This window comes from Boleophthalmus pectinirostris, unplaced genomic scaffold (assembly GCF_026225935.1).
Source record: "Boleophthalmus pectinirostris isolate CB_2022bp ecotype Guang Dong unplaced genomic scaffold, ASM2622593v1 HiC_scaffold_6, whole genome shotgun sequence".
NCBI lineage: Eukaryota > Metazoa > Chordata > Actinopteri > Gobiiformes > Gobiidae > Boleophthalmus > Boleophthalmus pectinirostris.
This window is the reverse complement of record NW_026571447.1, coordinates 31,148,626-31,174,545: the sequence shown is the minus strand read 5'-3', so window position 1 is coordinate 31,174,545 and position 25,920 is coordinate 31,148,626. Positions and strand designations below refer to the sequence as shown.

The 25,920-nt window shown below is 37.4% G+C and overlaps 2 protein-coding genes and 1 non-coding gene across 3 annotated transcripts in view; 1 reads left to right on the top strand and 2 right to left on the bottom strand.

Moving 5' to 3' along the window:
* Positions 1-2,350, bottom strand: part of lpcat3 (lysophosphatidylcholine acyltransferase 3) — a 34,600-nt gene extending 32,250 nt beyond the window's left edge. Inside the window, exon 1 of the mRNA XM_020927932.2 lies at positions 2,218-2,350. Coding sequence (XP_020783591.1) covers positions 2,218-2,302 — 85 coding nt within the window. The 5' untranslated portion in view covers positions 2,303-2,350. The remainder of the gene's footprint in view (positions 1-2,217) is intronic.
* A 7,161-nt stretch (positions 2,351-9,511) lies between these two features.
* LOC129411945 (U7 small nuclear RNA) lies at positions 9,512-9,564 on the bottom strand. The gene has a single exon (XR_008633509.1). It is a non-coding gene; the product is annotated as a U7 small nuclear RNA (small nuclear RNA).
* Positions 9,565-10,604: 1,040 nt separating this feature from the next.
* tpi1b (triosephosphate isomerase 1b) lies at positions 10,605-15,311 on the top strand. Its single transcript, XM_020927933.2, has 7 exons — positions 10,605-10,826; positions 12,971-13,094; positions 13,999-14,083; positions 14,159-14,291; positions 14,371-14,456; positions 14,542-14,629; positions 14,699-15,311. The coding sequence occupies exons 1-7, from the start codon at positions 10,718-10,720 to the stop codon at positions 14,815-14,817; spliced, it is 744 nt and encodes a 247-aa protein (XP_020783592.1). The 5' UTR covers positions 10,605-10,717; the 3' UTR covers positions 14,818-15,311.
* The last annotated feature ends 10,609 nt before the right edge of the window (positions 15,312-25,920 follow it).

The following is a 25,920-nucleotide window of genomic DNA, read 5'->3' as shown; positions in this document are numbered from 1 at the left end:
GATGAGCTGCGAAACATCTTCAACCAAACTAACTTTTGTCCAGTCGACAAACTGAATTTTCTCCTCGCCATGGATTCTACCTGGACGACTGAGGGATTCTTCACACACTTTTAAGTCTTAGTTCTTTGGATTAAGTCTTGTCAAGGCATTTTAAGAGGAAAAAGTAGCATATTTACAGTTTTGTTTGTAAACCTCCACAAAATATCGCAATAAATATTGTACCGTGAGATATATATTGTGAAAATATTGTACCGAGAGATTTGGATATTGTTACATCCCTAATTGTGACCTTTCCCACAAAATAGCTCAATAAATATCGTACCGTGGCTTTCAAACCGTGACGATATAGTACAGAGAGATTTGGATATCGTTACACCCCTTACACTATCTTTTATGTTACCATGTCGGATTATATCTGTGTAATCTCTCGGTTGTCCAGACTTGTTCTGATACAGCTCAAGATCATTCTAAAGCGATTCAGGAATGATTCGTTTTTGTTCTGTGACGTTTTTAGTATCAACGCCTGCTCAAATGAGTATCTAGTTTCGATCTTAGTTCTAGATGTTATCAGTGAGTGTCTTAACTTCAATACTTCTGATCTCAGACCGGTCCAACTACTAAAATAATGAGTTGCATCAGAGTTTGCCTTAGAAGAACTTTGCCTTGAAATAACTTTACTTAGGGCTAAATTACAGTTGCTGGTATAGTCTGACAGTTACTATATGACCACAGTCTTATGTAACGCCATTAAGCAAGACCAGAGCAAGGAGCAGTTTGCAGCAGATGCCCTGATAGATTACTTAATCAAAGGTGGTGTGAGCACAGACTGTACTTTCATCACTGCAAAACCAAAAACAGTAAAGTGTCTGAAAATATGTAATATTAGTATTTCACATGTTTTGCCGTATTGGTGTAAGTTTTTTTGCGTTTTATACATTTCAACGTAAAGTTACAAACCAAAAAATGTACTTACGATAAATCCTGACCCCAGAAATAACAGTTCCGTGTGTTATATTGAAATCTATATGCAACCTTTGTGATTTCTGACCATGTAAATTAAGTTCTTAAAGTCAAAGTAGTAGTAGTTGTAGTAGTAGTAGTGACCTTGAAACAAAAAAGTGCTTGAAGATACAAAATTCAGCTTCTATAGTGACAAAAAAGAGGGTTAATTCTAGTTTGTAGGTGTTAAAATATAAACAAAGCACATTAGAAATATATTAAAACAACTATAATGAATCCAAAATCTATTCAAAACTACTTCTTATTACCTTGTCAATGTAACAACCTTATAATTACCACAGTATTTTCAAGGGCAAAGTTACTAAACCCTTGGAAATAACACAATTAAGTTATTACTACATGTAAATAATGCAACATAACATTATTAATCGTTATTATATGTTGACTATTTGCTTTTGCAGTGTAGTAGGAGGCCCTTTTTTGAGAATACAGACGTGTCAAACCGTGCATTCAGGTCAAAGTTCATGCGCCTGACCTCCCCCATCACAACACTCCCTCCCTGAAGCAATAAACAGATAATTTTAGGTTGCAAAGACTTGGATAAATAGATAGAATAGAGGGCATGGCACTGTTATGAAAGCTACTGTTAAAATATGGAGGAATGCGTTTAAAACAACAAGTATTATGCTCAAAAAGAATAAAAATCTGTAAGCACTTGACCATGTGGCTTCTAGTGTTTATGTCAATCCTTGATCCTAATCCTTTCACACACAAAACAGGCTCGACATGTCTTGGTAAACAAGTGCACCAGTCCAGCAATGTTTAACCACATTTTTACGCCTAAATGTGACCAACACTGAGGCAGACATGATTTCTTTACTGTCAGGTCCCTACAGCTTTTAGACAAACAGATTTTAGTCCAAGAGAGCTAAAGACAAAACAAAACTATGACAAGCTTCTTATAAATAGCGGATTTCAATGCAAATAAAGCATGACAGATTTGTAAAAACCGCACTGCTATGTTATATTTGACTACTAAATGGTGTTAAAAATGCAGTTTCGTTCAAGTGCAGGCACATTTATTGTTTCGTTGTTGCTTTTAGGACAAGATATTTGCAGACTTGGCAGAGATTAGCGGTGAGTTCACTTTCTACACTCCACAAAATGGGTTATTGTCTTCCATCAGCCCGATCGGCGTCACTTAAACGTCGATGTACGGATAAGTAAATAAATAAATGATTAAAACGTGTCACTTACAGATTAAAATAGATAGCATAAGCCGTACAGCTGGCTCTGGTGATCCGAGGGAGTCCGATAGTTTCTCCAGCAAGGGAGCCGCCATCTTTCTTGTGGGCGGAAACGAGTCCACGCGACGCCCGACTGAGGTCTCCTGATTCAGGCCGACATACTCCGGCTTTTTATAGGCACAGTCTCCTCCTTTTACAACTCCTCCCTGCACCACTACACACGCTTTAATTCACATTACAAATCGATTTTTAAAGTCTATTTTTGTATATGCTTTTCCTATTATAGCGGACTGTAGCCTGCGTCAGTCACTGGCACTAGGGGAAACTCATATTTATTTATTTATTTATTTTTATTTTTACATTTTTATATTTTAATGTAATGTATTTAATGAATTTTAATGCATTTTATTATGTATATTTTTGTTTTTATTTATTTTTTATTTTATTTTTTATTGATTTTATTTTATTTATTTTTATATTATTTATTTATTTATTGTAATTTTTTATTTAATTTTTTGCTTTATTTTTATTAATTTTTTATTTTTACATTTTTATTTTTTTATTATTTTTTTTATTTAATGTATTTTTTTATTTTATTTTAATGTATTTATTTGTTATATTTAAATTTTTATTTATTCATTTATTTTGGTTTGTATTTATTTTATTTTTATTTATTTTCTATTTTATTTTTTTATTTATTTTATTTTATTTATTTTTATATTATTTACTTATTTATTGTAATTTTTTATATTTTGCTTTATTTTTATTTATTTATTATTGTATTTTTAATTTTATTTTAATGTATTAAATCTTTATATTTTAATTAATATATATATATATTTTTTTTTTTGGTTTGTATATTTTTAATTTAATATATAGCACAATTCACACAAAGTCATTCAAAGTGCTTTACAGAATAGGAAATACATTAAAATCTCAATAAAAACAGATCAAAACATAAATAATCATCATAATATTAAAAAGAGAGAGAGAGATTAAATTAGAGAGAAGAGTGTGGAATGAAATTATTAAATTTTTATTTGACAAAACAAATAGCCTAAAGGGCCCATTCTGTTGTCTTGACCTAATCTTACTTATCTCACTCATATCGAATTAACTGTGGTATTAAATAAATACAGATACAAACACCAGCACCAGGGATTGTAGACCTATCTATCTGTAAATCAAGCCGAAAAAGTGCTTCTGCAAGACTAAACTAGGTCATACCCATGGGCCATGTCTCGTATCATCTTTAGTGACTTATTCGTCTTCTTTGTAGCCTATTTTTCAACAGTGTTTTATTCAAACAGGCTTTTCAAGTCCATGCATTCTGATCATCTCATTCAAAGAGACTTAACATATTATTAACTTTGATGCAGTCAGTTAGACCAGGGGTTCTTAACCTTTTCAATGTTGGGGCCCAACTTTTTCTGAACAAAGTCACCTGGGGCCCAATCTCATATTAAATGTATTATATTGTACTGAATGTGGGGCCCCCAAGGAGGTGGTCCTGGTCCTATGGTTAAGAATGACTGAATTAAACTAGTGCTTTAGCCTTGTTACTTCTGGTGCCAGCAGAGGGCACATTTGCACACATCCAGACTGAATTTGCTCTACTTTAAATTTTTTTTTTAGCTGGATTTATCAGCGGGTTTCACTTCGCACCTGACCTCGCAGCATTAGGATCCATTCGCTCGACAATAGGCGAGTACTTTTTTAATTTAACCAGTCGCTGCTATTTGGTCGTGACGTATTTAAAGCGCCACTAACGGGGCTAACTGGTATATTAAGCTTTTCCCAAATCCCGTAGGAAGAAGAACAATAACGTCTTTCTCCGTGACAAAATTCAACAAACATTCTCTTTGTTCTGGCTTTAAATTTTCAATCTCGGGAATCGTTGCCAACACAGAATGTACGGCTTTTCACTGATTGGCTGGTGCACAGTCTACAACTTCTGGGATTTTTGCGAACCGTCTAGTGCAGGCATGTCCAAACTACGGCCCATGGGCCAAATGCGGCCCTCAGACAAATTTTTCTTGACCCTCAGGCTTCCAGGTGACTTGGCCCAAATTACCTTACATCAATTAAAAATGTACTTTTTACTGCAAGTTTTTTGCAAATGTACTTTGATAAAGCTCATATTGAAGATTTAGTGTGTGGTTTTGAGGATCTTAGCATGAATAAAGACTGATGACTCATTCTAACATGTTTAAACATGCACATATTTCAATTATTCACTGTATTCAGGACCAGTCTACGGTCCTCAATCAGCCCTCTGCTTCATCTGTGTTTAGATATGTGGCCCTTGATGAAAAAAGTTTGGACACCCCTGGTCTAGTGTATTCCGATTCTTGACCTAGTCACTGGACAGAAATTAAATTGAGTGAAGGCACAAGGTGGTGCTATTATTACTGTGCCATTACATTTACACCTATTTTTGCTTTTATGATTCTTCTGTAAGCATTTCATTACCAAAGTAGTGAAGTCCATGTGTGATTTCCCACGTGGATCAATAACCAGTCACTACCAGTCAAACATCTGCTGACAAATAGTTTTCCATTTGGCACTCTAACGCCATTAAACACATTTAATTTGTAATTTATTTTCTTTTAATGCTTTTAATGATCTGAGAGCAAAACACAATCTCTTCCAATCCAGAAACTTTACCACCCACAAGTGAAAAAAAAAATTATTTCAAAATGTGTCAGCAGTTTCCTTTGGTCAACCACATTAACAGATCATCTAAAAACTGTTTGAGAAAAGGAAGGTGAAACTGTCACACCAGAGCAACGATGGAAAGAATCGCTTTCTCTAATTCATAAATGTTTAATCGTTGGCACAGGTTAATGCAATTTAAAGCCATTCATCATTTTTATTACTGTACTGTTTAAGTTCTCACTGCATAAATTCTATCCAGATGCGTCTCCATTTTGTGACAAGTGTAAATGAGCTGAAGGATCATTGTTACTTTCATGGGTCGTTTTGATCTAGAATATTTCTTTTATTCTGGAGTAAATGAGACTGACGTGGCACCACACAGGGAAATGGATCTGTTTGGATGCTCTGTAGAGTCACAAAACCAACCAAAACACCAGGGGAGAGCTTTACAACTCGGAACTATTGTGGCCAAAAGACTCATTTTTGAAAGAATGGAAAACAACATCTGTGCCAACCTTTAGAAACTGGCTGAAGGAACCAGCCTGTGTCGCAGCTATGGAAAAGCAAATACTAATCTTGGGAAATCTGCTTAAATGGGAAAAGATATGGAATCCCCTGTTGGACTTACAAACATGAACAGAGGATTTTTATTTTATTTATGTTTTATGATCTTATTTTTGACCTATTATTGCATTAATAGGGGAGGTAATAACACTAACATTGCTGCTGTGGTTGTTATTTTCATTCTTTAGGGTTCCGTAAGCTACAAGCTCAGACCGGGTGTGGTTTGTGCGGTGGAGTGGGAGGTGTGTATGTTTTTCTTCACATGTGTGGGGTTATAGTTCTGTTTAAAAACACAATAAATAGGGATGTAACAGCAACTGAAATATCGTGAAGTATCGTCAAAGTTCTCGCAATAATATCGTGGACCATCGCAATATATCGAATCACAAGTCTCTTTGCTTAAATTAAGAGTTAGCCTAGGTTCAAACATGACTTATGTAGAATTAAATATATCATGACAAGATCTAAACCAAAACTAAAATTCAGAACTTGTTCAAAACCAGCCCATATTAAACTCGAACCGGAACAAACCAGGACTAATCCAGGATTAAACCAGGTCTAAAGTGAGACTAAGACAGTTATAAGACAACACTAAGCCACATCAAGAAGAACTTAAGCATGACTAAACCTAAACTAGAACTAAAACTGAGTTATATTTAGGGATGTAACAATAACCGAAATATCGTGATATCGTATCGTCAAAGTTCTCACAGTAATATCATGGACCATCGCAATATATCGAATTACAAGTCTCTTTGCTTAAATTAAGAGTTATGGTGCAGCAATAGCTCAAAAAAGACAGAAGGAACTACATAGACCATGATCCTTTGCTCCATTTCAGTGCAGACTACAAGGAGAAATAACAGTTCTAAGCACTTTTAAGTCTTAGTTCTTTGGATTAAGTCTTGTCAAGGCATTTTAAGAGAAGAAGTAACATATTAACAGTTTTGCTTGTTTAGCCTCCACAAAATATCACAATAAATATCGTACCGTGAGATGTGTATCGTGAAAACCGAGAGATTTGTATATTGTTACATCCCTAATTGTGAGCCTCCCCATCATTTCATGAGCTTTCCCACGATATCGCAATAAATATCGTACCGTGACGTTCATACCGTGACGACATCATATCGTGAGACTTGGATATCGTTACAACTTGAGACCTTACGTAAAAAAATCTAGCAAACCAATTGCCTTGAAAAGTCAAACTAAAGTGGACTTTGAGTCTAAAGCTGAGCTACAAGTAATTCCTCAGTGTAGTGTTCAGTAAATTACTCTTTCGTCTAACTAGGCACTAGGATATCATTACACCCCTAACAACAAAACATTTATATATTAAGAAAAAAAGCTTGAACACACCTTTGCATTCAGTGTTTTTTTTTTTTTTTTTAGATATATTTACTACTTTCTACATTTTATGGAAAACATCAAATATATGAAGCAAGATGTATTGAATTGTGTAGCAGAAAGTGAAACAACTCAAGTAAATAGATTAATTTCTCTACAGCGATAAGGTCAGGAATGAAAATACACTAGACAGTTTGCAAGGACCATGGAAGTGCGAGTTCAGGCACCAACCAATCAGCGAAGAGCCATACATTCTGTGTTGGTAACAATTCCCAAGATCGAGGATTTAAAGCACAAACAAAGAACAAAGAGAATGTTTGGTGAATTTTATCAAGGGGAAAGATGTTATTGCCCTTCTTCCTACAGGATTTGGGAAAAGCTTAATATACCATTTACCTCCTTACCGGTGCATTACATACGTCATGACCAAATAGCAGCGATTGGTTAAATTTTAAAAAAGTACCCGTTTACCGTTGAGCGAACGAATCCTAGTGCTGTGAGGTTAGATGGTTTCCACGAAGTGAAACCAGCTGATGAATCAGGTTAACTCTTTCCCATGTCAACAGCTCTGCAAACTCTTGGCCTTCTCTCTATGAACTCATGATAATGTCTCCTGCAATGGCAAAAGTCTAAACCAGGGTTCAAAGAAAAAAGAGGCTATTTAAAAAATAAATAAATAAAAATTTACAATCCAAAACACAACTCCAAGTATGTTTTTGTGATGAGGTAACACCATTTTAACACGTCTTAAAATTCACAAGAGTCAATTTTAAGTCATGTATGTGGCTACTTTGGCTCTCAGTGTGTGAACCAGTCAGTCTATTCAAACTATTTCACTTAAATTACTTCTTGTTTCTTTATAAACTTGATCAAACTCTGTGGAAATTGACCACTCACCACACAGAATAGGCTGATTGTGTATTAAAAAAAGTCCGCAAAATCACCTGAAAATAAACTGTCAACGCCATCTTGTGGTAGGTCAGAGAAGTCTACACACAAAGACCAAAGACTATGAGGTGTTCCCGGTGTTTTTACATGATTATAACAGAGGTGGAGGCTTGAAAGTCGTGACTTGGACTCGAGTCAGACTTGAGTAACTAATTTTAGGACTTGAGACTTGACTTGATAAACTGGCCTAAGAAATGGGACTCGACTTGAACTTGAAGATAAGTGACTTGGGACATGACTCGGACTTGAGAAGCACTTTTAAATCTGAATTCTTTCTATTTTGACTATAATGATTCACTCTAAGAGCTTGTCAAGACATTTAAAAAGGAAAAAAATAACAAAATTAAATTCCACAACTCTTATATAGTCTATAAATACTCATGTACAAATATACTATGATTTATTTTAAGTACAATTTATCTTAAAAGTCATATAAATTGCAAAGATCTAAGATATATTTGGTACTTAACTGAAAGGTTTTCATTCCGCACTCTTCTCTCCAATTTATGTCTCTCTTTTTTAATTTTAATCTTTATGATTATTTATGTTTTGATTTGTTTTTATTATGATTTTAATGTATTTCTTATTCTGTAAAGCACTTTTGTGTATGAATTGTGCTATACAAATAAACTTGCCTTGCCTTACTTTGGTTTAAAGACTTGAAATGACTTGAAGCTCAAAGCAGACGACTTGGACTTGACTTGGACTTATATGGGTCAGTGACTCGAGACTCGACTTGGACTTTGTATTTGACTTGGGACTTGACTCGGAACTGAGGTCAAAGAATTGAGACTGACTTGAGACTTGCAAAACAAAGACTTGGTCCCACCTCCGGATTATAATGATATGAAACCTAAATCTAATAAATAAATAAATAAATATAGAAACAATAATAAAAGAAAAAAAATAAAATAGTTATAGTGAACTGTACATTATTATCAATTCAATTATTTTTTATTTATCAATTTAAGAGCATTGACTGTGTAAACCAGGGGTGTCAAAGTCATTTTGTTCCAGGGGCCGTATCCAACCGACTTTGATCCCGGATCAGAAAACTCATGTCATATAAACCCCAAAAATAACAATAAGTTCAAATATTTGTGCAGAGAAACACAAATCTATTACAGAAATCTATTTTTTAATTGATGACCTCTTTCTTTTACAAAATATTATAATATTATAAAAAAACTGAAACTTTAAGAAAAATACAATTTCAACACAAAGTTTCAACATGAGCTTGTATGTAAATAGGAATAAATACATTTTTGTTGTAAAATCCTGCACTCGGCTCCACTTTTCTCATGTTGGACATTTTTCTGATGTGGGTGTCACGGTCAACAGTCAAAACGATCGTCCTTTAAAAGCGTTTGGAAAGAGACAAGTCTTCATTTGTGCTGCTCTGGTGGGAGGGGCCACGTACAGAGACGCTGGAGACGCTGCTATGCTAAGCACTGCAGAAAATTACAAATATTTTAATAGAAAATATTATTAAAATATTTTTGTAGAAAATCAGCCTGAGGGCCAGATTAAAGGATTTGGAGGGCCGCATCTGGCCCCCGGGCCGTATGTTTGACACCTGTGGTGTAAACATTTTTATACAGTCTACGTTAAAGAGCCACGGATTTACCACATAATTGTTTCTTGTAAAAAAAATATATATATATATATATTTTTTTTTGCAAATAATTCCTATTCTTCGAGCAAAACCACGTGGATAGTAAAAGTGTGGATTATATACGTTGATCTAATGAATTTTAAAGACAAGTTTATTTTCATTAAACCTGTAGGTGGGTTCCCCGTTATGGGAAACCTGCTGGAAAAATATAAAAGAGCAAAACTTCTGCCTGAACGGCGCATGCGTCTGGTCCTAAGTTAAAATGACATAGAACTCTCAGTTATGGTGTCAACGATTTTATTTTTATTTTTTATTTTTTTTTACTACACAATATTCTGTTTAAATTTCCGAGATCACTAACATTATTGGCAACACAGAATTCGATCACTTTAAACTAAGAAATCTCAAAATCTTTAAGAAGTACACATTTAACTCACGTCTGTTCGTATTCAAATTAGAAGAACTATTGTCCAATAGGAGGCAGCTCTGGGCACAGAAAGGGGCGTGTACCTCTGAATCCAGCCAATCAAATAATCACTATAAACTAGCGCTTTAATTTGCACTGGACGTAACAAAAACTGGTTTGACCAAAAGAATGACGCATCTCAAATATTAATTATTACCCAAAATAATTAATAGACATGCTTCTTACTAAATTATGTTAAAATAAAACGGATATGAATTAATAAAAAAAATAATAAAAAAAATAGATCATCACTGTTTATTGTTGCACCAAGTTCGACTTGTGCATGTTTTAATAATAATAATTTTAATAATAAAGCACGAGGGCTGTTATATTGCAGTTAAATGAGTATTAAGCAAATTTTCTGGTGAAGGGTTCGCTCTTATTTAACTTTTCCATGAGGTGAATCCACCAAGCCACATTACAGGTCAGATCTGCGGAAAGGAGATCTCTCTCACAGTAAGAATACATTTATTTCAAGGTATTTTTTGGATAATAAAAACACCTGTAACTGAATAGATGGAGCAGATGAAAGTTTAATGCCATGTTGTGCAAATCAGTAATGACATTTTAATGGAAACAAACGCAAGCAACAGACCCTCTATTAGAAAAGTTCCACAGTGCACCTTTAATTTGTATCTTTATAAGAGTGATTGAAATTAACAGGTAGTATTTGAAGGCAGCATGACTTTCTGCGCTTGCACTTCCTGAAATTGGGAAACGTCTTGTGGGCGTACCGGCGCTGAACCAATAAAACGCAGCGGGAGGAGGGCTCATGTGCCTGGGTTTATAAATTCTCCAAGCCGCTGTCTGTCGCTCGCTCTCTCGCCCCAGACAAGAAGGACCCTGGTGGTGGTTTTTGAAGGTTACGACTTTATTTCTAAGCAAATTAAAAACTACCCGCGCACCGCAATCATGACCAGAAAATTCTTCGTCGGAGGAAACTGGAAGATGAACGGCGACAAGAAAAGCCTTGGGGACCTCATTCAGACTATGAACGGAGCCAGTGTGGACCCCAATGTCGGTACGTGAATTCAACACCGATCTATTTTATATCACACTTGACTTTTACGCAATTGAACGCCACTGCAGACTTGTGCCATGCGCGTAATGCTGTGCAAGTTGGAATTATGAGGTCTATCAAGTTTAAACACCGATCCAGATTGCTCCTGGTTTAATCCTGGTCTAGATTTGGGTCAATTCTGGTGATTAGACCCGGTTCATTCCTAGTTTTGTCCTGGTTTAGACCTCTATAATTCGTGCGTAAGGCCATGTTCAAAGTCACCCATTCATTGGATAAAAGAATAAGGAACAATGCCTCGTGGAGTTCATTGGTTAATTTCCTTTACGCACACCCAGCTGCTTTCAATGAGCGACGCGTTCTTAATTCTGTAGCCCGGACATGCTGCAGCAGAGCCAGGGTGACGTGCTTGGCGTGTGTCGGTGCAGCGGAGGTGGGCGTGTGAGCGTTTGCAGCCGCACGTACTCCACTCTCGGGTTATTAAGCGGCGGAAAACCGGAGCTAGGCCCGAAGCTCCTCTGTTACAGCCTCGTGTTGCATTCACGGACCTCACTCATCAATGATGCAGCTGTTTTATGCACACAAAGCTGCTCATTTTTGCATAATATTTAACAAAATACCGAAATATCTTCAATAATGGTTCATTTTTTACCATTTTACTCAAAGTTCAGTAGTGCCAACAAGGATAATGAAGAAACCACGAACTTGTACATATTGTTCTATTCATGTCGAGGCCTATATTTTTTTATTTTATTTATATTATAATGTATAGTATATTGGAGAAACGTTGTAAACCCTATTAAATGACACTTTAATAAGGCTCCACTGCACATAGGGGTTATGCAACTGTTATGTATACAGCAGTCCTCCTGACCGTCTACAGACCTTTCTCTATTCTATCTGTCCCCCTTTATTGGCTGGAGCTGAGCCCTTTAGTTCACTCTCTCCATTACTTTGCACCAGGTCGGGAAATGTATCGGGTTATTTTTGTGGCTTGGATCAATATGACATGGAAAATAAAAGACTATATGCCAAACATTCACACATAAATCACAAAATGCTTCATAACATTGAGCAATTTGCTAAATATTCATATTTTTGAATGAATGGGGTGGGCATATTGCATCGGTTTCTCTTCACTTCTGAATTTTGTGTAATTTTATGCAATAATTGTAGGATAGATCGCAATATTTAGTTGGTTAGTTCGATCGTTTTTGTAGTAAATCCACTCTAAAGGTTAAGCATCTGTTCAAAAGTCTGAGTACAGGAGTTTGAGTGACCATGTCCCTTCAGATTGTTCAATTAAAACTACTTATTTGATTTGAATCTGTTACACGAAAGTAAACTACAACTTCAACTACACACACTATTACTTTTACAGTGTTTTGTGCTTCATTACATTTATTCAGTGTTTAAGTCTTAAGTTTTTGTCAACCTTCATTGACCCCAGCACTGGCCTCTTCAGTATGCAGCCCTGTTTGACATTTGCCAGTTGAACTTAGACCTTTAACTCACTCACACAAATGACCTTCACCAAACCCAACAAACGGTTTTATATAGACCAGTGTCCAGTCACATGCTGCTATACATATTGTGAACTTTCTGAGACTTTAAAATCTGTATCCCCAACTTCATATAATGTCTTTAAATAAATAAATAGTAGTAGAATGTTATTTGAACAGAAACTCATGATAATAATGTCAATAATGCTTTTTCCAATGAGTGAACTAGTTGAAATGAAATGAATGAAATGCATTACAGTAAAAATAAACATTCACAACACTAGTTAAAGAAACAAAAAGTCAGTTTTCATCAAAATCCCCAATATTTTGATGAGATTCTTGTAAATTTTTCAGCATATTAGATGAAGAAAAGGGGTAGAGCGCTTCACTGGATCATAAAAAAGTTAAAAATAGCAGTACAGGTGCTCTACGAGGGTTTTTCAGCACATGTTTTGAGTCTGTAGTTCAGATATGAATTATTGCTTATAAAATCTTTTCATACCAGTTTTTGTTGTGCAGCTCTTCTTTATTTTCATTTTTTTATTGCATTTCCACATTAAGTCATTCATTTCCCATACAGGGTTTATTAGAGTACAGTTTACAATCCTAACAAGTTATATAATCATACTCCTCTTTGTTTTACAGAGGTCGTGTGCGGTGCTCCTTCAATCTACCTGGACTTTGTCAGGTCTAAGCTCGATGCCAAATTCGGTGTTGCTGCTCAAAACTGCTACAAGGTTCCCAAGGGTGCCTTCACTGGGGAGATCAGGTAAGAGAAACAAAATATTATAACTTGTTGGGGAAAAGGTCCAAAGTGTTGCATTTAAAAGGAAGCAGAAACCCATGATTAGATGTTTTTAGATAGTTGCGCTCGGTGTCTGCTGACTGCAGATGTGGTTTGGGACACTCATGGGTCCTGCAAGAAAATCAGTAAAATCAGTAACACCCCATCACACTGCCCTCGGACCGGTGCAGGTGCAGGTTGGGCGCAGGCCTTTGGAAAGAATACACAAGAGGTCAATTTTTGCCAGACAACGCGGCGGTCTCTGACGTCAAGCTGACAAAATCACAGAAATAAAACATGAAATCAGTTGCACAGAACTGACAAATCCGGTGTATTTTCAGAATAAAATATCCCTGCACACTCCTGGTACTTTGTGGATTTACTTAACCATTGTATCCAAAAGCACAATAAAGTGGTATCCAAAAGCGCGACAAAGTGGTTATAGTGTGAAATGCTGTTGTAGTTTACCAATAAGACTTCTTATATGTGCTAATCTATCACATGAACTCCCGACTAGAGTGTGAATCCCCACGAATGGCCTCGCAGAAGCAGAGACAACGAGGGTTATGGGCAATATAGCAAACGTATAATATTTTAAGGTCAGAAATATCGATTTGATCCCAGATAATGGAACATTTTTAGTGGGTCTGAATGCATTTTTGAGTCTAGTGAAGCAATCTTTTGAGAGTTCACACTTTTCTGCAATTGTCACTCATTCAGAGCTTTACAGTGGAGGATTTGGTGGGCTAAAGCAGAATGAAAGTGTTTTTGTTTGAGCTTTTATTACAAAGAGCGCTGAATGATGATGTAAGATTTTCTCCCGACATGTTTTAATGTTATGAATTCTTGTTTGCCTATTTTCACTTACATTTTGTGTATCTGTCACCAGCCCTGCGATGATCAAGGACTGTGGGATCAACTGGGTGATCCTGGGACACTCCGAGAGACGCCATGTGTTTGGAGAGAGCGATGAGGTAAACCAGGCTCGCTATTTTACGTGATCTGGAATATGCGTTTACAGAGACTCATTTGTCGTTGTTTGCGTGCAGCTGATTGGTCAGAAGACGGCCCATGCTCTGGAGAGTGGACTGGGGGTCATCGCCTGCATCGGGGAGAAGCTGGACGAGAGGGAGGGGGGCATCACCGAGCAGGTTGTGTTTGCCCAGACCAAAGTCATCGCAGGTGTGACGCTCTCCCTGTGCAAACCTGTGGAGAAATCCTAACGCTTGTGCAATACTAAAGGACATCTTATCTTTTTCAGACAATGTAAAAGACTGGAGCAAAGTGGTGCTTGCTTACGAGCCAGTGTGGGCCATTGGCACAGGAAAGACCGCCTCCCCACAGCAGGTAAAGATTAGGCTAGACAAATATTTCTGCTGTTGCAATGTCATGTCCTGGTGTTTAAGCTTGTGTTTTTACGTCATGTTTTTAGGCTCAGGAAGTTCACGAGAAACTGAGGGGATGGCTCAAGGCCAACGTGTCCGAGGCAGTGGCCAACTCTGTGAGGATCATCTATGGAGGTCAGTACCTTTTTAACTTAATTATTTACTTCACATCAGGGGCTTTTTCTCATGAGTTTTTCCATTCAGGTTCTGTGACTGGAGGCACCTGCAAAGAGCTGGCGTCGCAGAAGGATGTGGACGGTTTCCTGGTGGGCGGAGCCTCTCTGAAGCCAGAGTTCATCGACATCATTAACGCAAAGGCATAAAAAAACGGTTATAATAATGTTGGAGGTTTGGATGCGTTTAGATTGTTCAGCTCATATTCAGCACTTCCCTTTTTATTGAGATTTGTGCAATGTTGTCATTCCCTGCTTTACCTGTACTTTGCTCTTTTTGTTAATAAAAGGGATAGATTGGCACATTTCACTGCACTGAGTTAAGTCCTGAGGTCTAGAGTCTGTGCTAATAACTTCCACAGCGAGTGCTAAAGCTGCAGACTGCTTACACTTACGGACCAGCAGTCCACAACTTTACTTGAACAAGTTTACAAAGTATTGTGTAAACAGTGTCTGAGCTCTTGTCAATCTGATATTTGTGTTTTTACTGTAGGTGTCTCTGTAACATTATGATGTTCTGTGCTTCATGCTGTAGATGACATGACCCTGGCTCTTTAGGTCTGCACATCTCATGTTGGATTTATTTGACTGTATTTGACATGAGGCTCAACTCAAACATTATAATAAACTGAGACTGTCAGTGACTCTGCATCTGGTTGTATTTCTCTCAGACGAATCTATTCTTCTGTTCTAAGTCTGAGTCTGAGTCTAGATGGAGGCAGTGGATCTTATTACAAAAGTGACCTGCAGACGACACAATGCCTGGAACATCTATTTTTGTCCTTGTCATGAACCATAAACCATCCTGAAAGAAGATAAAACTAAGTAATGTGAAGGGAAATGGTAAAAGCTCAGTTACAAAGGCAAAGGAAGTCAGTTTTTCTTCTTTATTTTTATATATTTTTTAATTTTAATATATTCTAGTCCAGCAGAGGGCGCTATTGTGGAATAAACCCTCATCAGAGCGTCACGTACAGGGGCAAGGCTTTCTGAACCACAGACCATTAGTAAAGGAAACATTTACTGTAAATAGAATATATACAAAATAATAAAAGGCTTAGCAGTTATAAATGTATTGATTATAACAACATCTTTGTGCAATTAGTCAACATTGTGTGTTAAACGTGTGAAAGAAACAAAACTCCAGGTTTTGATGTTTTTGATGAAACATTTTAACAGAAGATCAGAAAATAGTGTCATATAAGTCATTTAATCTTTGAGATGTTTACTGTTTTTAATCAATTTTAATGATCTACTTTGATATGTTTTGATGATGAAATAAGCAAATGGATGGCCTTATTCAAATTATCGATAATACGATGAATGTCGTTTTGAAGATGAGCAGGATTTTCGATATCGTATATATTTATTTTAATAATACAACCAAAAAAATAACAGCTGATAGACAAAGTAAAGGTGGTTATTGTAGTATATATCATACGTATGTTGTTCAAAATCTATCCAGTGAACCACTTTAAATTACTATTTCAAGTTTAAAAAGTGCCTTTAGAAGACGTTAATTTTTGTGGTCTAGTTTCAGATTAAATCGTTACAGTTTTAAATCTGCATAAATAACCTAACCTAGATATTTGGTCATCCTCAAAGAGGTTGACTCTCCTTGGACTCTTCATGCCAGCCTACCCTTTATTTACAGTTGTGATATATCGAAATGATTCATAGATTGTGGATTTCCCATTTCATTCCAAATTCCAGCTTTTCTAAATTTGGAGGAGAAAAAATCAGTTACAGTAAGTCGTGTGATCATTATTCCTCTGCCTCTTAAATGAAAATGTGTAAATATGGGGTCTCCTGATGAAGAAGAGCAGAGAGGAGACTGTGCTCACTCACAAGAGTCTCTTGTGCAGGTGCTTAACACAGAGTGCAACACTTCTCTCTGAGTGAGAGACAAACCATTACCTAACACTTTGAAACAATTCAATTAAAATCAACGATACAATGATCCAGAATACACACTTGTTCAATACATAGAGAGATGTGATTCAGGATTGCCAGGGAAGTGTATGGAAATAACTACCTCAGCAAATGTCGATTTGGTCTTCTGATAATTTATGTTATTAGGTTCTTTTTTTAGACCAAGAGTTTGTTTAGAGGAAAACAAACACTCGCAGGATTACCATACCAACTTTATTTATAAAGCACTTTAAAAACTTTGCAACTGGCCAATGTACTGTACACAAACACAGGTTAGACAAGGACAATCGCAGTACAACACAATACACAATACAAACACAATACAACTACTAAGAACATAGAAAACAATACGATACTCAACAAGAAATGTGCATGTCACTTATTAAAAGAAAGGATTAAAGAGGCAATTGAAATATGGAAACATGCCCAAGGGACTATAAACCGGGACAAGGGGGCTTTTTTACTCTCACACACCTGGGATACGATCCTGAGGAAGTCGGACTGCAGATGGCGCTGTCGTCCTGCTTCCTCCAGTAGGAAGACAGCGCCAAAACCTGTATAAATCAGCTGACCGGCCACGTCACAGCAACATCACGTGACTTCTCTGAGTAAAACTGCAGTGAGAAATCGAAACTGTATGAAAAACAAACCCTTGGTCTTAAAAAAGAACCTAATAACATATGACAATCCTAACTTTTCATGATTGTGAAACCCATGGATGTACAACAAGTTCTGGAGATGGGTCCCATTAGCCAGACTGGTGCCACCTAGTGCCTCCGCTCAGTTTCATTTATCTCCAACCACTAGGTCAGGAATCGGAATACACTACTGTTCGCTAAAACCCTGGAAGTGCGAGTTCGGGCACCAGCCAATCAGCGAAGAGCAAGACATTCTGTGTTGGCAACGATTCACAAGATCGAGGATTTAAAGCCGCAACAAAGACAATGTTTGGTGAATTTTATCAAGCAGAAAGAAGTTATTGCCCTTCTTCCTACGGGATTTGGGAAAAGCTTAATATACCAGTTAGCCCCGTTAGTGGCGCATATATGTCACGACCAAATAGCAGCGATTGGTTAAATGAAAAAAAGTACCCACCTACCATCGAGTGAACGAATCCTAAGACGGTTTCTACGAAGTGAAACTGTCTGATGAATCAGGCTAGGGTCCCATGGGTGCTACTCTGCCCCTGACAGGTTTCCCCAGAAGCCTCATTAAGTATGGGCCAAATGCAGAGGACAAATGTCTCTATAGGATTGTATTGTCCATTATCCTAATAGATATTTCTCCTGAATCCATTTCATGAAGTGACAGGTCTAATGCAGTGTTGTGACATGTGACAAAACCTGTAGAAAGGTACAGAAAAAAGAAATGAAAATGAAAAGACTATGTTAACCCTGAATCTAATTGCTCTTGAACAATACTGTAGATCAAGGGCTGACGAAGTGCCAAGAATAATCCCCCACTGCAATGTCACCGGGACAGGAGACCCCCCCTTCTATACTCACATGTGATTTCTGTGGTTCTTGGGTTCATCCTAGAGACAGATTCTTACCTTAAACCATATTTACTACTCACCTAACCTCAATCCTTAATCAATTTTACCCCATGTCTTAACTTTAAATCATTAACATGCTGGAGGAACATCACGGTGTGTACATATTTCAGTCTCTACGGTGTTATAAATACACTCTCTGCTGGAGGACACTTTACATTAGGTTGACACAATTTCCCAAGGTGACTTTTAATGACTTACACCCCACATAGGAACACATATGGGCCTGTTACAGTGCACCTTCACTTCAACACGGTAAGGAAGAAATATATTCATTTTTTAAAGGTGGAAGTGGAAGGGAGTGTGTGTTTGTGTCCCTAGAGTTCAGCTCCGGTCAAATGAAGCTCCATGTTAGGACAAAAAGCGAAATGAAAACCCCAGGATCATGTGGAGTGAGTTAATACGAACATTTTAACACCAAAATTATGAGTCTCACTGCAGCAGTTACAGAGAGAGCGATGATAATTTTTCAATGTAAAGCGAACTGGAGCCAGAGCCGATGGAGCTGGATGCGAGCCCATGCTCACTTCCTATTTGGAATATTCTGACTATCAGGTTAACCATGTCTATTTATATACACACAGTAATATCTAATAACTTTAGATTCACAGACCAGTTAAGTTAGATTTTTCAAGGCAATCGGGTTCCTAAGGGTTTTTTTTACAAGTAAAGTCTACTCATTAGATTTTACAGTGTCCAGTCTGTGGTCCACCACCTGCTTGTCGCCATGGAGACATTAATGCTTTACCTGGAGTGTTCCACAGTATCAAGCTTATCTATTTTGTATGTATTTAATTACAGGTGATTTTATTGCGTAATTATCGTAATCTCGTAATCCTTATTAGCATTTCAAGAGCTCTATAACTTTCAAAGCATTATGTTTTGAAAGAGAGAATAGAGCTCCGGAATGAATAAATTATGCATTAAATTTGTTTGTTTTAATATATATTTTGTCTCTTATATATACAGTGTGTCGTAAGTGAAATTGTAAATGAAAAAATGTCATAGTTTTATAGGGTTTGGCGTTGTATGGGGTTGTAGTCTATGTTTTGTTTTGTTTTGTTTTGTTTTTAGTGTTGGGGAGTAACAGATTACATGTACCGGAGTTATGTAATCAGAGTACACATTATGAGTAACTGTAGTCGGTTACAGTTACTGTTTCAGTGAGTGGTAATTGGATTACAGTTACTTTGTTGAAATAAGTGGATTACAATCTGGTAGTTTCCTGATTTTACATTTTGGGCTATATCCCCCCTTTTTTTTTTTTTTCGTAATTCCACTCATTGCCAGACCAGGTCTAAAAGCAGGTCTAAACTAGGTCTAAACTAGTTCTAAACCAGGTCTAAAACCAGGTCTAAACTAAGTCTAAACTAGGTCTAAACCAGGTCTAAACCAGGTCTAAACTAAGTCTAAACTAGGTCTAAACTAGGTCTAAACCAGGTCTAAAACCAGGTCTAAAACCAGGTCTAAACTAGGTCTAAACTAGGTCTAAACTAGGTCTAAACCAGGTCTAAACCAGGTCTAAACCAGGTCTAAACCAGGTCTAAACTAGGTCTAAACTAGGTCTAAACCAGGTCTAAACCAGGTCTAAAACCAGGTCTAAACTAGGTCTTAACTAGGTCTAAACTAGGTCTAAACCAGGTCTAAAACCAGGTCTAAACTAGGTCTAAACCAGGTCTAAAACTAGGTCTAAACCAAGTCTTAAACCAGGTCTAAACCAGGTAAAACCAGGTCTAAAACCAGGTATAAACCAGGACTAAACCATGCTGCACGGACCATGTCTCCTCCTCCATTTCTATCAGTAATATTTTTAATACGGTTAAGGAAAGACTGGGCATTTTATCGTCTTTTAGCAGACAAAACCTTTATGTGAAGATTTCCTCGTCTTTGCTTCTCTACAGAAAAATCAAGTAATCCAAAGTATTCAGATTACATTACTCACCTTAAGTAATTTAATGGATTACGTTACAAACTACATTTTGGTGTATGTAATCTGTAATCTGTAGGGGATTACATTTTAAAAGTAACCTTCCCTACACTGTTTGTTTTGTAGTGCTGCAAAATGATGGAATAAAAGCTACTACTAAAACTAGAGCTGGTGGAGACGCATGCTTGTTCCCATGGAGATAGATAAGTTTAATGTCATACTGTGAAACCTGCCAGAGAGTCAGTATTCTTAATTGGCATTAAAAAAAACAAAAAAACATCAGCTGACATTTATAGCAAAGGGAAAATGAAAAGATTTTGCAAAATTATGGGAACCTTATTTGATGATGTGTATGTATATTCTTATTGTTGTTGTTTTCATTGGTGGTGATGGTGATGACAACAATATTATTTCTTTTTATTGCTGTCATTATTATCTTTACTTATTTATTTATTTATTTTATCAGTTTTTTTCCCCCCTTCTCTCTCTTCTATCCATTTTCCCGTTTTAAAAGTTATATCTTCACTAAATATGGATCTATTGACTTACCTGCGACTGATAAATTGAATACATGCATCACGAATTTCGGACTTCCGGTCACTGTGCAATGCATAATGAGAAGGATTTTCCGAAAAGTGAGCATCAAACTGCCGTGTTTGTTTTCCCAGTGGGATGCGTCTATTGACAAAGTCGATCTTTTGTAGTCTTTTGAGCCATATCGCTTTTGTTTCTGGTTGTGATATTGTCATATTTTAGTTTTGGGATTCGGACATCATTAATTGTGTAGTTGTCCTAACAGCGGGAAATGGGCTTCGGAAGTTTGCAAACTCCGTAAATGCAAAAAAGAATCAAATCTGTGTGACTGCAAACTTCTGTTCAAACTGTTTCTCTTCGTAGCGGAATTGAAAAATAGTGAAAGGTGAAGGCGATGGGCAGGACTGATCCACAGGAAGGACGAAAAAGGAAATCTTTGGCTGCCTAAGAAATCATCCCGAGTTTGCAGCGAACATTTTGTATGTGCAGCGCCATCAAAGCGGGATCCCGTTTGTTAAGCGAGAGGTGCAGAAGACAAACAGACTGAGTTGCACTTTCTTGTTCTTGTAGTTTTACAGCAACATCACGTCTTGGTTGCCTTGCAGTGGAAGGTGTTTCTTGGTGAACAGTTGATGACTTTCGCTTTCTTAATCGAGGTTGAGTGAGGGATTGGGGTTTTGCTTTGATGGCGCTCCACATACAAAATGTTCGCTGCAAACTCGGGATGATTTTTTAGGCAGCCAAAGGTTTCCTTTTTCGTCCTTCCTGTGGAGTATCAGTACTGCCCATCCCATCGCCTTCGCCTTACACTATTTTTCAATTCCATCGGGAAGGGAAACAGTTTGAATGGAAGTTTGCCGTCACACACATCTGATTCCCTTTTGCATTTATGGAGTTTGCAATCAAATTTCTCAAGCTGTTTTCCGCTGTTAGGATCCAACAACTACACAATTACAATGTCCGAATCCCAAAACTAAAATATGACAATATCAGAACCAGAAACAAAAGCGATATAGTTCAAAAGACTAGAAAATATCAGCTTTGTCAATAGATGCATCCAACTGGGAAAGCAAACATGAAGGTTTGATGCTCACTTTTTCGGAAAATCCTTCCCTGTATGCACTGCGCGATGACCAGAAGTCCGAAATTTGTGATACATGTATTGTGTGTGTGTGAGACTCAGTGTTGGGAAGGTTACTTTTAAAATATATTCCCTTACAGATTACAGATTACATACCCCAAAATGTAGTTTGTAACGTAATCCATTAAATTACTTAAAGTGAGTAATGTAATCTGATTACTTTGGATTACTTGATATTGTCATGCTTTTTAAAACTACATGAATACAGCAACCACGTCCTGAAAATTCTTGTTCTCTTCAAATTCTCTGTTGAGCCCAAGTCTCCATGAATAAGCAACTGTTTGCTGTAGAGAAGCAAAGACCAGGAAATCATAACATAATTATCTGCTAAAAGAAAATAAAAAACCCAGTCTTTACTTAAGCGTAAAAAAATATTATTGATAGAGAAATGATTTCTATATGAGATCACTGCTGCCTTAAATTATGTTCACTCTACTGTTAGGTGTCATATAGTTTAGGCCTGGTTTAGACCTGATTTAGTCCTGATTTAGTTCTGGTTTAGTCCTGGTTTTAGACCTGGTTTTAGTCCTGCATTAGTCCTGCTTTAGTCCTGCTTTTAGACCTGATTTAGTCCATCTTTTAGACCTGGTTTAATCCTGGTTTAGTCCTGATTTAGTCCAAAATGTGAAAACCGGAAAATATCGCCATGTAATCCATTTATTTCAACAAAGTAACTGTAATCAAATTACCACTCACTGAAACGGTAACTGTAACTGAATACAGTTACTCATAATTTGTACTCTGATTACGTAATCCCAGTACATGTAATCCGTTACTCCCCAACACTGAGACTGTATGAATTGGCCTGTTTTTCCTTTTTTTAGTTATATGTTGACCTCTGTTAATGTGGTCAATTGTTCATGTAAACATTTTTGGCCTGAAAATCAATAAAAATATTTGGGAAAAAAGAAAACATCAGCTCCTCTTCTGCGTGCACATACCTGAATCACTCTGAACACAACTGTGCAATGTTAGTAAATCAGAGTTTTGCAGCTCCGCCTCCTCCTCCTTCTCTCTCTCCCTCCTTCTCTCTCTTCGTCTCTTTCATAACTTCATTTATATCTTGTTTTCTCTCTCTTTTTTCCTGTCGTTTTTTGCCGTGCGCCGTGTGGAATGCTGCTGGCTCTACAGGGTGGCTGCTGTTCACTGGAGCAACTCAACTCCTGTGTCTCGCACTCATCCCATGTGTCTCCTATTAGCCACAGTCACAGAGAGAGGGAGAAGAAAGGAGGGAGGGGGGAGGAGGTAGAGAGAGAGAGAGACAGAGGAGGTAGAGTGGGGTAGAGAGAGAGAAAGGAGAGAGAAGTGAGTGCGAGAGAGAAGGGAGGACATACAAAGGGAAAATAAAGAATGACTGAAAGAGGGGAGAAACACAAAGAGGGAGGAAGAAGAGAGGGGGGAGAGAGAGAAAGTAAAGTGAGAGAAAAAGGAGAAGGGACAAAGAGGGAGGAAGAAGAGGGGGAGAGAGAGAAGGTAGAGTGAGAGAAAGAGGAGAAGGGACAAAGAGGGAGGAAGAAGAGGGGGAGAGAGAGAAGGTAGAGTGAGAGAAAGAGGAGAAGGGAGAGGAGGTAAGAGAGAAGAAGGGATATAGAGAGAGAGGAGAGGAAGTGAAGAGCGAAAAGAGATGGGAGAGAGAAAAAGGGAGTGAAAGAAGAGAGAGAGGGAAAGGGGGAGAGGGAGAGTTAGAGGAATAGAGAGAGAGGTAGAAGAGAAGAGGTGATGTGAGATAAGGAGAGAGGGAGGAAAGAAAGAAAAATTGGAGATGATGTAAGAAAGAAAGAAAGAAAGAAAGAGAGAGAGAAAGAAAGAGGAGGTGGGAGAAGAAAAGAGAGAGATATGGTGAGATATACAGAAAAGAGAGAGAAAGAGAGGGAGGGAGAGAGAGAGGAGAGAAAAGCAGGTACAGAGAGAGGAAAGATAGACAGAGAGGGGGAGAAAGAAAGAAAATGTGAAGATGTTGAAAGAAAGAGAACAGTGAACGACAGAGGGGTGAGAGAGGGATTGGGGGGGAGATTTACTGAGAGAGGAGAAGAGAGGGGGAGGAAATTGGAGCTGAAGAGAGAGTGAGAGTGAAGGAGAGAGGAATACAGAAAAAGGTCGAGCGATACAGAGAGAAAGTGAAAGGAGGTAGCGAGTGACAAAGAGCGTGGAGAGAGGGAGAAGAGAAAAAAGAAAGACAAGGGGCGCATAGGGGGAGGGGGAGGAGTAAGAGGAATTTGATATGCTTTGTGCATGAGTGACTTGTATAAAACAAAGACAGTCTGAATGTATACGTGAAAACCCCAAACAGCTCACAAAACTACCTCTTCATGACATCACAAGGTGGAACTGAGCATTTTGAGCTTTGGAGAGGCCGAATAAAAAAAAAAAAGCCTAATAAAAAATAATGTGTGAATGAAATAAAACACAACTACGGGTGTGTTTTTGGTGAGGTAACAATGCTCTATGGCTCAAAACAGAGGTCATCAAACTAAGGCCCGTGGGCCAACTCCGGTCCGCCATGCCCTTTTGACTGGCCCCCAGCCCAAACCATTTTAATTAATTACTTTTTGCCAAATAATAACATGTCTGCATCTTGTATTTTGTAGATCAAGTATTTATCTTTATATGAAAATAATCATATGACATTTTTACATTTGGCGGGAAATTTGTGCCAAATTTTCGTCACCTGACAAGCTCGAGATCAAACAGTGACGTCAACGCACCTGAAAATAAATAAATGGAATATCTTTGTGGTATTTCAAATTAAAACAAAGTGTGAAGTACTTAATACCTTTGCAAATCTGTGTATCATTTGTTCATTTGTTTTTCTAAATATAACCAAAAGTAAGAAAATGAAAAAAAAAACCAAACAGTTTTCTTCATTATTTGTCTCCAAAACCAAAATGAAAACGGATAACAATTTGTATTTTGTGTTTAAATGAATAATGGAAAAAAACGGATAATGGTCGTTTACCATTTCAAGTCCTGAACCAGGACTGAACCAGGTCTAAAACAGGTCTAAAACAGGACTGAAACAGGACTAAACCAGGACTGAAACAGGACTAAAACAGGAGTGAAACAGGACTGAAACAAGACTAAACCAGGACTAAACCAAGACTGAAACAGGACTGAAACAGGATTAAACCAGGACTGAAACAAGACTAAACCAGGACTAAACCAGGACTGAGACCAGGACTAAACCAGGACAGAAACAGGACAGAAACAGGACTGAAACAAGACTAAACCAGGACTAAACCAGAACTAAGCCAGAACTAAACCAGGACTAAACCGGTCTCAGTCCTGGTCTCAGTCCTGGTCTCAGTACTGGTCTCAGTCTTGGTCCTGGTCCCAGTCTGGTCCCGATCTCAGTCCCGGTCTGGTCGCGGTCTCAGTCCTGATCACCCGACAGTGTACGCGGGTGCACCTCTGGGCCTGTCCTGACACTCCTGGTTCAATCCTGGTTCCGTCCGGCATCACAGTTATTCATTTAAACACAAAATTGAAAACTGAAAAAATTAATCGTTATCCCTTTTTTCATTTGGGTTTTGAAGACAATGAATGAAGAAAATTGTTGTTTTTCTTGTTCTTATTTTTGGTTTTATATTGAAAAACGAATAAACGAATGATACACGGATTCTTGCAAACCACTAGTAACGATAAACAAACATGTGCCAGGAGTTACGTGTTGATATAGTTTTGTGGACGGCTGTACTGGGCTCGTAAATTCTACTACACTGAGGCCTGCTGGTGTCATTTTGGTCTGGGTCATATAATTCTGGAGTCAGGAGCGATAATGTGGCCAGAGAAAAAAGTCTGGTGATCCTACAACTGCACATAGGACCATTAAATCAACAAAACACAGAATTTATAGCAAAAAAGATTATAATTTATTTCCAGATTTTTTTGCTTTGAATTGCGTCTCGTTTCACAAGTTAAAATTGAAAATAAAAACTGACCGCCATACCATAAAATGTAAAAAAATAATACAAATAATATGTACTGTATATATAATTATGTCATTATCAACAAACAGACCACATTAATAAGAACATTACTATTGCAAAACATAACACTAGATTGCTGGTCTCATGCATATAGAACACCCTCCAAGAGCAAAGAGGGGTAAAAAGTGAACTCAAAGTACCACCAGGTCAGAATAAAGCGCCTACACTGCAAAAACTCACT

Excerpts from the sequence above, each read along its gene's own strand:
- tpi1b (XM_020927933.2), top strand. The coding sequence starts at position 10,718 with ATGACCAGAAAATTCTTCGTCGGAGGAAACTGGAAGATGAACGGCGAC. Across the intron at positions 14,084-14,158 it reads TGTTTGGAGAGAGCGATGAG|CTGATTGGTCAGAAGACGGC; the intron begins GTAAACCAGGCT and ends GTTTGCGTGCAG. Across the intron at positions 14,457-14,541 it reads AGACCGCCTCCCCACAGCAG|GCTCAGGAAGTTCACGAGAA; the intron begins GTAAAGATTAGG and ends TCATGTTTTTAG.